Source organism: Nycticebus coucang, chromosome 21 (genome assembly GCF_027406575.1).
Source record: "Nycticebus coucang isolate mNycCou1 chromosome 21, mNycCou1.pri, whole genome shotgun sequence".
Lineage (NCBI taxonomy): Eukaryota > Metazoa > Chordata > Mammalia > Primates > Lorisidae > Nycticebus > Nycticebus coucang.
The window spans coordinates 34,593,116-34,608,615 of record NC_069800.1 but is presented as its reverse complement, the minus strand read 5'-3'; the positions used below and the strand labels follow the sequence as shown (position 1 = coordinate 34,608,615).

General features: G+C 41.6%; 1 protein-coding gene across 2 annotated transcripts in view; it reads right to left on the bottom strand.

Annotated features, from left to right (window-relative positions):
* Positions 1 to 15,500, bottom strand: part of RNF24 (ring finger protein 24) — a 116,002-nt gene that overhangs the window by 8,715 nt on the left and 91,787 nt on the right. For both annotated transcript variants that reach the window (XM_053573622.1, XM_053573623.1), the window contains 2 exons: positions 14,498 to 14,539; positions 1,567 to 1,646 (listed from right to left, as the gene is read on the bottom strand). In XM_053573622.1, the coding sequence (XP_053429597.1) occupies positions 1,567 to 1,646; positions 14,498 to 14,539 (122 nt within the window). The remainder of the gene's footprint in view (positions 1 to 1,566; positions 1,647 to 14,497; positions 14,540 to 15,500) is intronic.

The following is a 15,500-nucleotide window of genomic DNA, read 5'->3' as shown; positions in this document are numbered from 1 at the left end:
TGAGCAAGGGTGAGACCCCATCTCCACTAAAAATAGAAAAACTGGCTGAGCATTGTGGCAGGCGCCTATAGTCCCGCTACTCAGGAGGCTGAGGCAAGAGGATCCCTTGAGCCCAGGAGTTTTTTTTTTTTTTTTTTTTTTTTTTTTTTTGAGGCAGTTTTACTTTGTCACCCTCGGTAGAGTGCCATGGCATCATAGCTCACAGCACAGCAGTGCTGCCAGAGTGCTAGGATTACAGGCATGAACCACAGCACCCTGCTAAGCCCAGGAGATTGAGCACGGCAGTGGTTCTCAACCTTCCTAATGCTGCGGCCCTTTAATACAGTTCCTGTGGAGTGCGACCCACAGGTTGAGAACCGTTGGCTCATGGCAACCTCAAACTTTTGGGCTCAAGTGATTCTCTTGTCTCAGCCTCCCAAGCTGGAACTGCAGCTGGGACTACAGGTGCCCACCACAATGCCCGGCTATTTTTAGAGACGGGGTCTCACTCTTGCTCAGGGTGGTCTTGAACCTGTGAGTTTAGGCAATCCATCCGCCTCGGCCTGCCAACATGCTAGGATTACAGGAATGAACCACTGCACCCTGCTGAGCCCAGGAGTTTGAGGTTACTGTGAGCTATGGTGCCATGGCACTCTACCTAGGGCGATGGGAAGTAGGAAAATAACTTCGTAATAGAATACAAAACATGAAATGGAATATTTATATGTCTGTAGGAAGGGGGAGGAGATGGCCCTATACTATCTAGACTAATTGATTTAGACTACAGTTTTTTTTTTTTTATTTTTAGAGACAGAGTCTCACTTTGTCACCCTTGCTTGAGTGTCATGGTGTCATAGGTCACCTCAAACACTTGGGCTCAAGGGATCCTCTTGCTTCAGCCTCCCAAGTAGCTGGGATTATAAGTGCCTGCTACAACGCCTGGCTATTTTTATTTTTTTTTTGAGTAGAGTGCTGTTGTGTCACAGCTGACAGCAACCTCAAAGTCTTGGGCTTAAGCAGTTCTCTTGCCTCAGTCTCCCAAGTAGCTGGCGCCCACTACAACGCCTGGCTATTTTTTGTTACAGCTGTCATTTTTGTTCAGCAGGCCCAGGCTGGGTTCAAATCTGCTAGCCCTGGTGTTATGTGGCTAGTGCCGTAACCATTGTGCTACAAACGCTGAGCAAAACTATAGTTTTTTTATTGAGGCCATTTTTGAGTCAATTTTTTTTTTTTTTTTTTTTAGTTGAGGGTGAATGGTTTTGATTAAAACAAAATTTTAGGAGTTGGATGCTCTCACTGGAAAGTTCCAGCTAAATCCCTTTGTATTGCCTGGGCTTTAAAGAGGTGCGAGCTCCGTCAGGCTCTGTGCCTGAAGTCCTTCCATGGTGGTCACATTCCACCACCCTGACCCCTCCTATCATTACATACACACACATACCCTCCACCCTTAGAGTGCTGCCAGCTTTCTGCATTATAGGCCAGTCACAAAGCTATCAAGCTTGTCTGGCATTGTCCCAAAACCCACAAGTTAAGTTGGTCTATGCCTCAAACTCAGGTCTCTTTAAATAATTCCACATCAATACTCACTTTCTGTGGAAGGCATGCTTACATGGACAAATCCCCAACTCATCTCGAGGCTTGAAGTCTTCTAGACACACTGCACAGAGCTGAAAGACAATTCACAAGTGAGGCTAAGTATTTGCTAAGTACTTTCCAGGCCACCAAGTAGAGTACAGGCTTCTGAGGGATTTGAATGAAGGGACTTCTAATGTCCTACAACTTACTAAGTGAAAGAAACCGGCTTAAATAGATGAGAAGAGCCTTATACCTCCTGTCACATGTCTTAAAGGTGGTAGGAGACAGAAGACAAGAGGCAGTCCCTTTCCTGCAGTGCCTCAGCAGAGTGTGATTTAGGGGCACACTCAGATATGAAGGTATAATCTAGTGTCATTTCCTGGGGCCTCTGATGAATTAACTGTCCTTGGGGTGCTCTGCCTACTAAGTAGGGCAGCCCTGGCCATCTTTTCTCCTGTTTTCATGGCACAGCCCGTAATAGTGTGCTATTTATAGTTCCTAGGGCTGCCTACTTTGGCACTGTCCTTCTGTCAGTGTCTGTCTTTGTCATATAAAAAGTTCATAAAGACCCACTAGTTAAAACTCATGAAATTGTGTAGATGGAGAGCCAGGATTGCTCTCTGACAGGTGATTAGTCTCCACTGCTTGGAAGTAGGGCTTCTCCTTCTTATCAGAGATGCCAGGTTCCACACTACTTCTTGGGAATTTACCAGTGACCATGGACACTCTGGATCATCTTATTTACCCATTTTACAGATGAGGGAACAGAAGTACAGAACAATAATCACATTGCTCAAGGCCATTCAGATGGGGAGTGGCCAGGCCTGGCTGGGGACCAGGTGTGCTGCACTGATGCGCTCTTGCACCATTTCTGTCCTCTGCCTAAGGGCTGAACTCCTCCCTGTTTGTTTCTCTGTGTATTCCCAGGGATCTTGGTTCAGAGCATCATTTCTTGCCCATGGCTTCACTGTCACCAGTTTCTTAACTTATACATCCCGGTCTTCCTAGGTTATGTGACAGGATCTAGGCAGGACACACGGCTCTTGGTATCCTGTAGCGAGTGCCAAGAATGTTGGTCTGTCAACATCCTTAAGGGAGCTCTTGGGGCCTTGTGTACAGCCGACAGCATCTCCACAGGAGGAGGATGGATAACTGTGTCTTTTTAGATTTGGCATTCCCACAAGACAGCAGGGGAGTAGGGAGAGGAGCAGGACAGTGGCTGGCCTCAGCTTGCACACCCACTGGCTATGTGGCCTCTGGTCTCATGACATTCTGCAGAGCACTGTTCCTTTATCTGTAAAATGAGGACATGACCTGTTCTACCCCTCACAGGACTGTCATCAGCTCAGGCTGGGGGACAGGGCTGAGGATGCACTAAGGCAGTCCACTAATACGAGCTGTTTTTATTAATGTTTATGTTTGTTTTTTGGAGCCAGGTTGAAAAGCTGTGGGCAAAGATAAACTAACAGTTTCAGCCATGGGGTATCTTTTTGGGCCTCAGCTTCTCCTCTGTAAAGTGGGAATGATGCTTCCATCTCCTAGACCGTGAACAGGCCTTCTGGCTTCAAAAGCCAGCCTCCCTCCCAGACTAGCTTTTTTGTTTGTTTTTGAGACAGTTTTGCTATGTCACCTCTTGGTAGAGTGCTGTGGTGTCACAGCTCACAGCAACCTCAAACTCTTGGGCTTAAGCGATTCTATTGCCTCAGCCTTCCAAGTAGCTGGGACTACAGGCACCTGCCACAATGCCTGGCTATTTTTTTGTTGTTGTAGTTGTCGTTGTTTAGCAGGCCCGGGCTGGGTTTGAACCCTCCAGCCCCCATGTATGTGGCCAGTGCCCTAACCACTGAGCACAGGCACTGAGCCCCAGCCTAGCCTTCTGAAAGAGCGTCAGGACTATCCTATGGAGATTCAGCACTTATCTTACTGAAGTGCAAGTTGGACAAGTTGGTCATTTTTGTTCATTTAATTTTTCAGGATCCAAAATTAGCTTTGTAGCCTTTTCAAAATGGAGTGTTTATTAATGGTTATAAAAAGCAATTAAGTTCTAAATAAACAAATATGAAGACTATAGTCACCTGAAAAAAAAACACACAAGATAAATTTTGACATGTTAAATGCTAAAGGTAACCAAAAGTCAGTGGTAATCACAAAAAGTGAGAAGCCTCAGATATGACTTTGTAGAAGTTCCCTGAAAGCCAAAACTCATTTTACAACTTTCCTTTACAGATCATATTCTATAAATAAGTGTTACTCTTCAGGTTTTGATGAGATTGTTTCTCCAGTGTGACTTTTTATCACCTTTTAAAAAACTGAGATATAATTAGCATACCATAATATTTACTACTTTAAATAAGTATACACCTCAGCAGTTTTTAAGTATATATTTGTGTCACCATCACCATGATCAAATTCTAGAACATTTTCATCATCCCATTCTCCCCCTGAAGTCCATACCCCTAGGCAGTCTCTAATTCTCTATTTTCCCTTGTCTTTGGTAAACAACCACTAATCTACTATCTGTTTTGATGGATTTCTCTATTCCAGACATTTCATATAAATGAAATCATTTAATATGAAGTCTTTTGTCTTCTTTCCCTTAGCATAATGTCTTCAATGTTCATCTATAACATAAACATGTACACAGCAATACTTCTCTCATTTTTAGGGCTGAATAATATCCCTTTGTATACATCCCACATTTTGTTTATCCATTCATCTGTTGATGGCCACTTGGGTCCCTTCTACCTTTTGTGAATAGCCAAAACACTCGTGTACAAGTATATGTTTGAATCCCTCTTTTTCATTCTTTTGGGCATATACCAAGGAGTGAAATTGCTGGGTCATATATTAACTCTATATTTAACTCTTTGAGGAGCTACCAAACTGATTTGCATTTTACATTAGTACTAGTACTGTATGAGGCCTAGCATCACCAATACTTATTGTCATCTTTCTTTTTTATTATTTATTTATTTTTTTGAGACAGAGTCTCAACCTGTCATGCTAGGTACAGTGATGTGGAGTCATAGCTCACAGCAACCTCCAACTCTTGGGCTTAAGCGATCCTCCTGCCTCAGTTTTTCTATTTTTTTTAGTAGAGATGGGGTCTTGCTTTTGCTCAGGCTGGTCTTGAACTCATGAGCTTAAGCTATCCACCCACGTTGGCATCCCAGAGTGCTAGGATTACAGGCATGAGCCACCTTGCCTGGCCTATTTATTTATTTTTTGGAGACAGAGTCTCTCTCTGTCACCTGGGCTAGAGTGCTAGCTCACTGCAACTTCAAACTCCTGGGCTCAAGCGATCCTCCCCTGTCTCAGCCTCTCAAATAGCTGAACGAGGGGCATCTGCCACAATGTCCAGCTAATTTTATCTTTTTTTTGTAGAGATAGGGTCTAACTCTTGCTTAGGCTGGTCTCAAAGTCCTGGACTGGAGGGATCCTCCCGCCTTGGCCTCCCAGAGTGCTAGGATTATAGGCTTGAGCTGTTGCCTCTGGCCATCATCTATTTTTTTTTATTATAGCTGTCCTAGTTGGTGTAAAATGGTTATTTCTCTTGGTGGTTAATGGCTAGTGAAGTTGGGCTTATGGGCCATTGTGTATCTTCTTTGGAGAAATGTCCGTTCAAGGTGGGCTCCAAATATTTGTATACTGATTTAAAAATAAATTCAGGAATGTGATTTATAAGGAGACTGATCAATAATCTTACAAAGACCAAGCAGGCTTAAATTTCCTCCTACGTAAGAAAAGGATGAGGCAGGATTCACATAGCCATCTCCTAATTGGAACAAAGGGAAGAGGATGAACTTATGGGGGTAAGAATGAGGAAAAGATGTCCTTCACTACACTCCACACAGAGCTCTCCAACAACATTACCTTTGTGTACTCTCTTTCTATGGAGAGCAGGACACAGCAAGGCCAGAGTATGTCTGCCACACAAATCCTCACTTCCTGCCTGACCTAGAAAGCTGACCTAAAGACATCTCTTCCTGGTCCTTGTATAGTTAGAATTCTAATTGCTGCTGAGATGCAGAGGCAAGTAGGTTCTCCTTTTCTTTCTGTATATACAGGCAATACCAGCATGATGGAAGAAAATAAGGTCCCTAAGGTTCAAGAATGGAAGCCACATGACTGGCTGCATGGCTATACTATGGACACAGGTGCAGGGTTCTGCAAGGCTATGTATGCTCTGATTGGCCCACATGGCCACAACAGGTGGGTAAGGCCTTCTCTGCTGGAGTAGCAGAGCAGAGGCTGCCTTATCTGCCCAGGTGACATGCCAATATGTTCAATGACTAGAAGAGACTGAAGCTGAGACCCATGCAGTCTGGTGTTTGTGGTGGTATGGCAAACAAACCAACCTAGCTATCTAAGGGTGACTTCACTATCCATTTTCAGGCACTCTGGATGGCACCCTAGCCCTAACCTAAGTGACCTTTCCTCTTATTACCCTCTAAAGTCTCCATTATAAAAGCTCAAGGCAGGAACCTCTGGGGAGGAGGAAGAGGAATAGAGAAGGAGGAGAAAATCTAGCCATGCCCAAGGAAATAACTATGGTTAGGTCATGTTTTCTTTACAGACACAGAGCATAAGTCCAAACCAGTTGCAAGCCTGTTCTTGGTGTCATCAGAATTATGCCAGGCCCTAATTTCTAGATGGACTGCCAAATGCCACTAGATACCTGGCCTTCTTACTTTATGAGATTGACTAGTGCCTCCTTGATCAAATTCTCCTGCGTATCCCAAAGGTTGCCATATATACACACATACATACATAGGGAAATTGTAGCTAAATGTACCTTAATTTACAAAATATTCTTTTTTTTTTTTTTTTTTTGAGACAGAGCTTCAAGCTGTCACCCTGGGTACAGTGCTGTAGCATCACAGCTCACAGCAACCTCCAACTTCTGGGCCCAAGTGATTCTCCTGCCTCAGCCTCCCAAGTAGCTGGGACTATAGGCGCCCACCACAACGCCCGACTATGTTTTGGTTGCAGCCATCATTGTTGTTTGGTGGGCCCGGGCTGGATTCAAACCCGCCAGCTCAGGTGTAGCTTGAGGCACAGGTGCCAAGCCAATTTACAAAATATTCTTTACAAAGTATTATAAAATATTTACAAAATATTTCTCTATGTATTGATATATAAACATAAAAAACATAAAATATAACATGAGCTTGTTAATTTTTTCTCATATGGTGATCTTTGAGACACCCTGTAGAAAAGTGACAGTACTGAAAGGAACTGAAAGTTCCTTGATAAGAAAAGTGTAAAGATGCTGGCCTGCAACTCCTAGTGGCCACTCCCCTCACATAAGTATGAGGATAAAATCCCTGTGCAGGAAGCGAGTGAGACAGGGGTTATACTGTGACTTCTTGAATCCAACCTTGTCCAAAGCCAGTCCTTCCTTTGACTTCTCATAAGTTGCCTTTATTTCTCAAGTCATTCTGATTAGGCTTTGTCCTTTGCTATTAGAAAAGCCTTGATCAGTGTGGTGACATTTATCTCAAAGGTACTCACTTGACAGTCCTAATTACCCAGTAAAAGTCCAAGAAAAAAGGCTTTGGGATAGTTCCAAATAGATGCTTTGTTCTGGGCACTAAAATTCTGTATGGCAGCAAAAACCAACCAACCATCCAACCAACCACACACAACTATTTATAATAATATACTGTTCAAAATATGTTATAAAACTGGTTCTGATTCTGGTAAGATGATTAAACATATGCAACCCATTCTTTCCCACTGTGTGCAAAGTATTCCCAGACAGAATACAGGACATACGAAGACTCTGAAGAGAATTAGCAATAGGTAGACTGGAAAAAAAAACACCGGAGTTCAAAATATCTCCACATTGGTCGTGAATCCTGGACTCCCTTTGGTATCCGCTGGCCATAACTCAATGAAGGTGAAAACCTAGAAGTGAGCACTGTGGTGCAGAGAAGAATCTGGGTGAAACCGTGTTCCTTTACCGTGTTCCTTTCTATGTCTCAAGGAACCAAGAAAGGAACACGGTAAAGCCCAGAAGGAGTGGGGGTAAATCCTCCAGTTGTTTCTCATATTTCCTCCATTTCCTTACACTCTTACCTCCAGGCAATCTTGTGGTGGCAGCAGCAGTACTGATAACAGCTTGCAATGGGGGCATAAAGAAGACAAGAAATAGGCTCGGTGCCTGTGGCTCAAGCGGCTAAGGCACCAGCCACATACACCTGAGCTGGCAGGTTCGAATCCAGCCCGGGCCCGCCAAACAACAATGATGGCTGCAACCAAAAAACAGCTGGGCGTTGTGGCGGGTGCCTGTAGTCCCAGCTACTTGGGAGGTGGGGGCAGGAGAATCGCTTGAGCCCAGGAGTCAGAGGTTGCTGTGAGCTGTGATGCCACAGTACTCTACCCAGGGTGACAGCTTGAGGCTGTCTCAAAATAAATAAATAAATAAAGAAGACAAGAAATAAACACTCTTCCTCTTTGATTCCTGGAGCTATGGCTCCTAGAAGTGAGGACAAATCCCCTTGTTCTTTTTGCTCACTGTATTCCTTTCTCCTTGGCTTCAGACTCAGTGCCCTTGCGGAATCAGATGGGCAGTACTGGATGGAGACTCAAAGGGGGCACTGCAGGGAACCAGAAAGCACAAGAGTGAAACTTGGGAAAGCAACTCTATAAAGCTATGAACTTCTGGAATCAACCCTGACCTGCATATGCATAGATGTAATTCTAATTAGTAAACAGAAGACTTGGGGAACTCAGCGAATCAGGTGCCAGTCTGACTGCTGGGTGGTGAACACAAGACAGATCTAGACAGCACTGTAAAGGCTTTGAAAGCCAAACTCACATTGAAACCATAGCCCATGGAAGGCAGGTTGGAATTTGTGCCCTTACCAGGTCAGCTGCCTGCCAAAACATCCTCCATAGGATTTAAACAAGACACAAGTTACAAATTAGACACAAATTACTCAAAAGACACAAATTACTCAAAAGAGTCTCATAACGAAATATTAAAAATAGTCAGGATTTAATCCAAAATTACTTGACATACGAAGAACCATGAAAATCACAACTCAACATGGGAAGAGACAATCAACAGACATCAGTGACAGGACGACAGAGATGGTGGAATTATATAACAAAGATCTTTAAGGTCTTATAACACTCAAATGAGCAATCATGAATGCTCTTGAAACAAATGTTAAAACAAACATCTATATTAGCAAAGAGAGGATATAAGGAAGAATTGAATGAAAAATTTATAACTAAAAAATAGAATATTTAAAAGGAAAAATTTAATGGGTGGGTTGGTTCAACAGTAGAATGGAGGGGACAGAGGAAAGACTCGATGAACTAGAAGACAGAACAATACAAATTACTCAAAACTGAAGAAAATGGAGAAAAAAAAAGAATCAAGGACCTGTGGGACAACAAGGAAAGGGCTAACATTTGTGTCACTGGAGTTTCAGAAGGAAAGAGAGCGAAATGCAGAAAAAAAATTTTTTTTGAAGAAATAATGGCTAAAAATTTCCCAAGAGTGGCAAAAGACAAACCTACATATTTGTGAAGCTGAGAAAAATCCCAAAAAGGATAAATGCAAGGAAATTCATGCCCAGACATATCACAATAAAAATGCTAAAAACTAAAGACAAAGAAAAACATCTCCAAAACAGCCAGAAAAAAAATGATTATTGATAAGGGATCAATGATTCACATAACTGTGGATTTTTCATCAAAAACCACAGAGGGCCAGAAGGAAGTGGCACATTTTTTTTCTGGGACTACAGGCGCCCGCCACAACGCCTGGCTATTTTTTTTTGTTGCAGTTTGGCTGGGGCTGGGTTTGAACCCGCCACCCTCAGCGTATGGGGCCAGCGCCCTACTCACTGAGCCACAGGCGCCGCCCAGAAGTGGCACATTTTTAAAGTGCTAAAAGAAAGAAAATATCAGCCCAGACTTCTATATACAACCAAAATGTCCTTTAGGAGAGAAGGTGTAACAAAGATTTTCTCAGATGAGGGTAAACTAAAAGAATTGCTAAAGGAAGTTCATCAGATAAAAGGGAAATAACATAACCTTAGATTATAGGGAATGAAAAGCAACTGAAATGGTAAATATTATCATTATTTCTGATTAATGTAACAGACTATTCTCCTCTTGAATCTTTAAAAATATGTTTGATGTGGGCAGCGCCTGTGGTTCAGTGAGTAGGGTGCTGGCCCCATATACCAAGAGTGACGGGTTTGAACCTGGCGCCGGTCAAACTGCAACAAAAAATAACTGGGCATTGTGGCGGGCGCTTGTAGTCCCAGCTACTCAGGAGGCTGAGGCAAGAGAAACACCTAAGCCCAAGGGCTGGAGGTTGCTGTGAGCTGTCGCCCACGGCACTCTACGGAGGGTGACAAAGTAAAACCCTGTCTCTAAAAAAAAAAATAAAGATATGTCTGATGGTGAAAAGAAAAACACAATTATTGTCTGATGGAATGTTCAATGTATATAGATGTAATATGATAATTATTACATAAATAGGGGATGGAAAAGGGATTTATATAGTGGTAAGGTGCACATTCCAATTCAAGTGCTAAAAATTTGATTCTAAATATTTATTTGTGCATTTATTTTTTGTAGAGACTGGGTCTTGCTATGCTGCCCAGGCTGGTCTTCAACTCCTGGCCTCAAGTGATCATCCTGCCTAAGCCTCCCAAAATGCTAAGATTACAGATGTGAGCTACCATGATCAGCCCTAAATATTTATTTTGTAATTCCTAAAGCCACAACTAAAATATTATACAAAGAAATAAGATAAAAATGACAATAGATGAATTAAAATGAAATATTAAAAAAATGTTCAAATAACCCAAAAGACAAGAAAAGGGAAAGAGAATAAAAAAAGAGAAAAAAGCAGAAGACAAATAAGAAAATGGTAGACCTAATACTAAACACATATACATGCTTTAAATACACTAATTAAAAGACATTGGTACAGTCAAAAACAACAGATGACTTAACCATATACTATCTATAAGAAAAGTTACTTCACGCTGTAGTGCCAGCTACTTGGGAAGCTGAGGCAGGAGGATCGCTTGAACCCCAGAGTTTGGGTTTGCTCAGAGCTAAACTTATGCCATGGCACTCTAGCTTGTGTAACAAAGTGAGACTCTGTCTCCAAGAAAAACAATTAATATAATTTTTTATAATATAATATTACATAATATAATCTACCTAACATAATAATATAGGTAGATTAAAAATGAAAGGATGGAAGAACACTTACCATGCCAACATTAATTACAAGGAAGCCAAAGTGGCTATATCAATATCAGACAAAGGTTTCAAAGCAAAGGAAACTGCCAAAGAGGAAGAGAGATCTTGATAAAAGGGTCAAATCACTAAGAAGATTGTGTATATACTTAATAACAGAGCTTCAAATAAATAAATAAAAGGAAAGAAATAATGAATTCATAGACTGGAAGACTCAATGTGGTATAGTTCAGTCCTCTCTAACTGTATTATAGATTTAATGCAATACAAATCAAAATCTTAGAGATATCTTATTGCAGATATAGACAAGCTGATGCTACAATTTACATGGAAGAAGGAACTAGACTAGCTAATATAATTTTGGAAAATAATAAAGATAGAGGAATCACACTTTCTGATTTTAAGATTTACTTTAAAATTACAGTAGTCAAGACACTGTGGTACTGATGACAAAACAGGCATATAAATCAAGGGAACGGAATAATCCAGATGTAGAGTCACAAAATATGGCCATTTGATTTGATGAAGGCACAAAAGAAATTCAATGGAAGAAGCAACTCACCATAATCAGAGCTGGGGATACTGTAGTGAACAAATCAAAGCCTAGATACAAATAGCCAGATTTAGAGAAACTGGAAATTGGTGGATACAGCTGAGATACTTACTCTGATACATAAAGATGCAACTCAATGTACTTATTCAGGATAAAGTTTCTAAATTAATGGGTCAAACCAATAAGGATAACCTCTGTTCCAACAGTCCTGGTAAGAATTTAATCTTTTCATTTATGGTCATCAAAAAGATTCCAAAGAGAAAAATAGATCACCTTGTAACTTTGGGGAAAAGTTAAAAATCAAATAGTAATTGATCCTTGAGTTTAATCCAAGATTAGGTCTAAAGTACTGTTAAGTAGTAACACATCAACTTTTTGAAAAAAATATGCAGGGGCAGTGCCCGTAGCTCAGTGGTTACGGTGCCGACCACATATACTGAGGCTGGTGGGTTTGAACCCAGATTGGGCCAGCTAAAACAACAATGACAACTGCAACAATGACAACAAAAAAAAATAGCTGGGCATTGTGGTGAGTGCCTGTAGTCCTAGCTACTTGGGAGGCTTAAGAGACTCTCTTAAGCCCAAGAGTTGGAGGTTGCTGTGAGCTATCATGCCACAGCACTCTACTCAGGGCAATAGTCTGAAACTCTGTCTTTAAAAAAAAAAAAAAAAGGCAGAAAGAACAAAAGAGCAATAGCAATAGACAATTTCAACATATTTAACAATAAGGTAATTATTATTATTCAAATAACTTTACAAATTAACATTATTATTATTTTTGGAGACAGAGTCTCACTTTGTCATCCTCAGTAGAGTGCTGTGGCATCACAGCTCACAGCAACCACAAACTCTTGGGCTTAAGCAATTCTCTTGCCTCAGCTTTCCAAGTAGCTGGGACTACAGGCGCCTGCCACAATGCCCGGCTATTTTTGGTTGTAGTAGTCATTGTTGTTTGGCAGGCCTGAGCTGGATTCGAACCTGCCAGCTCTCAGTGGCTGGTGCCCTAGCCTCTGAGCTACAGGCACCGAGCCCAAATTAACATTCTTCGAAGAGACTGGCAAGGTGACTTCACCATGTTGGGTTATTGGTATATGTACACCATGGAATATTATGCAGCCTTAAAGAGAGATGGAGACTTTACCTCTTTCATGTTTACGTGGATGGAGCTGGAACATATTCTTCTTAGTAAAGTATCTCAAGAATGGAAGAAAAAGTATCCAATGTACCCAGCCCTACTATGAAACTGATTTATGGCTTTCACACGAAAGCTATAACCCAGTTATAACCTAAGAATATGGGGAAGGGGGAGCTGGAGGGGAGGGAGGGAGAAGATGGGCGGAGGGAGGGTGATTGGTGGGATTACACCTGTGGTGCATCTTACAAGGGTACATGTGAAACTTAGTAAATGTAGAATATAAATGTCTTAACACAATAACTAAGAAAATGCCAGGAAGGCTATGTTAACCAGTGTGATGAAAATATGTCAAATGGTCTATAAAGCCAGTGTATGGTGCCCCATGATCGCATTAATGTACACAGCTATGATTTAATAATAAAAAAATAAAAAAAAGACATAGATATTACAATGTACAGCTTTAAGCACTGATTCAAAAACTCAGAAAGGGAGCAAGGGAAGGGACAATAAAAGTAAAAATTCAGAACATTTGTTACCAGAGGCAACACAAGGAATAGAATTAAAAGAATTCTTACAATCTTAACATATACAGCAGGATATACACACTCAAGTTTGTACTCAAGTTACAAAGCATAATACTGCAAGCACCTGTGAACCAACCATGCGACTTAATAGCTAAACAATCCCAAGGTTCATATCTCTATGTACCCCTATTCCATCCCTGTCTCTCACTCTCCCAAACCCCTATCCCTATGATATAACTACTGTCCTTTTTTGGTGCTGTTAGTAAGAAGGGAATATTTGGAATCATTTTCAAAGGTGAAATTGGTGAAAACTCATCTTGAGTAGAAAAACTAATTTATATCTATCTCCTATTCATACAGCATGGACAGCAAGCAACATCTTTGCCGTGAAACCTCAGATTGGCACCATCCCTATTAAAAATATAAGTTATTATTACTCCCCTCCACCCCCCTTTCTTAAGATACGGAGTCTTGCTCTGTGACCTAGGCTGGAGTACAGTGGCACAATCACAGCTCACTGCAGCCTTGGATTTCTGTCTCAGCTTCCTGAGCAGCTGGGACTATAGGTATGTGCCACCATGCCCAACTAATTTTGAATTTATTTTAATTTACTTTTTTGGAGACAAGGTCTTATTCTGTTGCCTGGGTAGAGTGTAGTGCTGTTACCAGGCTCATTTTGCAACCTCAAACTCCTGGGCACAAGTAAGTCTCCCGCTCTAGCATTCCAAGTAGCTGGAACTACAGGAGTAGTTAAACACGCCCAACTAAGTTTTCTTATTTATTTATTTATTTATTTTTGAGACAGGGCCTCAAGCTGTCACCTGGGTAGAGTGCTATGGCATCACAGCGCACAGCAACCTCCAACTCCTGGGCTTAAGCCTCCACCTCCCAAGAAGCTGGGACTACAGGTGCCTAACACAATGCCCAGCTATTTTTTGGTTGCAGCCATCGTCGTTTGGCAGGCCCAGGCTGGATTCAAACTCACTAGCTCAGTTATATGTGGCTGGCGCCTTAGCCGCTTGAGCCACAGGCCCAAGTCTGTTTTCTTACTTTTTGTAGAGACAGGATCTTACTCTGTTGCTAGGCTGGTCTCCATCTCTTGGCCTCAAGTGATTGTCCCATGTTAGCCTCCCAAATTACTGAGACTACAGGTGTGAGCAACCACGTCCAGCCTTAGCTAATTTAAAAAAAAGTTTTTTACAGATGGAGTCTTGCATATTGCCCAGAGTGGTCTCGAACTCTTAGTCTCACGTGACCCTCCTGCCTCAGTCTCCTAAGTGGCTAGGATTCCAGGTGTGAGCCACTGTGCCTGACTTACGTTACTCTAGTAAAGCCTTCACACAATTGACTTTTATGTGCTCTCATCCTCAAATATTCTACTAACCTGATCAAAACAAGCCTTCTTTTCAGCTTCTGAAAATAAAGGTGTTTAAGCATACCATAGCATACTGCTTCTACTAAAACACAGCTCAAGAAAAGATATAAGTAACTTACCTCATGTAAATTCAGTTCTTTTACTTTCTCTTTTAATATAACCTGTAAGACAAAAAAGTTTGTTCTTATGCCATAAATTTGTAATTTAAAAAATTTCTCATTATACTCACAGATATTTTTTGTGTGTATATATTTTATTACCTCCCTATTCAATACTGGAGAAAATTTCTTTTGCAGTTTGAGACAGATCATTTTAGCAACATTCTTTTAAGTTAAGTAATGATGCAATATTCTACTGAAAAGCAATTTTAAAATTTCTTTGGAACAAAATTTTTTTGAAAGTAAATTAAGTTTTGGGTAAAAACATTAATATATGCTACTAGACTAACTGCTAGAAAAAACATTACTATATGCCCTTCTGGACTAACTCCCTAATATGAAGGGAAAATAAATGAAGTTGATTACCTCATGATTCAGTTTAACACAGCATTGCCTGATGAGACTGACTGATAAGTAACATAAAAAAGATTAGAAAATCAATCTAGGCTTGGTGCCTGTAGCACCATGGTTCCGGTGTCAGCTACATGCACCAAGGCTGGTGGGTCCAAACCCAGCCTGGGCCAGCTAAACAACAATGACAACTGCAACAAGAAAATAGCTGGGCGTTGTGTTGGACACCTGTAGTCCCAGCTACTTGGGAGGCTGAGGCAAGAGAATCACTTAAGCCCAAGAGTTTGAGGTTGCTGTGAGCTGTGACGCTATGGTACTCTACTGAGGGCAACAAAGTGAGATGGTCTAAAAAAAAAAAAAAATAGAGGGCGGCGCTTGTGGCTCAGTGGGTAGGGCGCGGACCATATATACCCAGGGTGGCAGGTTCGAACCCGGCCCCGGCCAAACTGCAACAAAAATAGCTGGGCGTTGTGGCAGGTGCCTGTAGTCCCAGGTACTCAGGAAGCCCTGGCAAGAGAGTTTCCTAAGCCCAAGATTTGGAGGTTGCTGTGAGCTGTGATGCCACTGCACTCTACTGAGGGTGACAGGATGAGACTCTGTCTCAAAAAAAAAA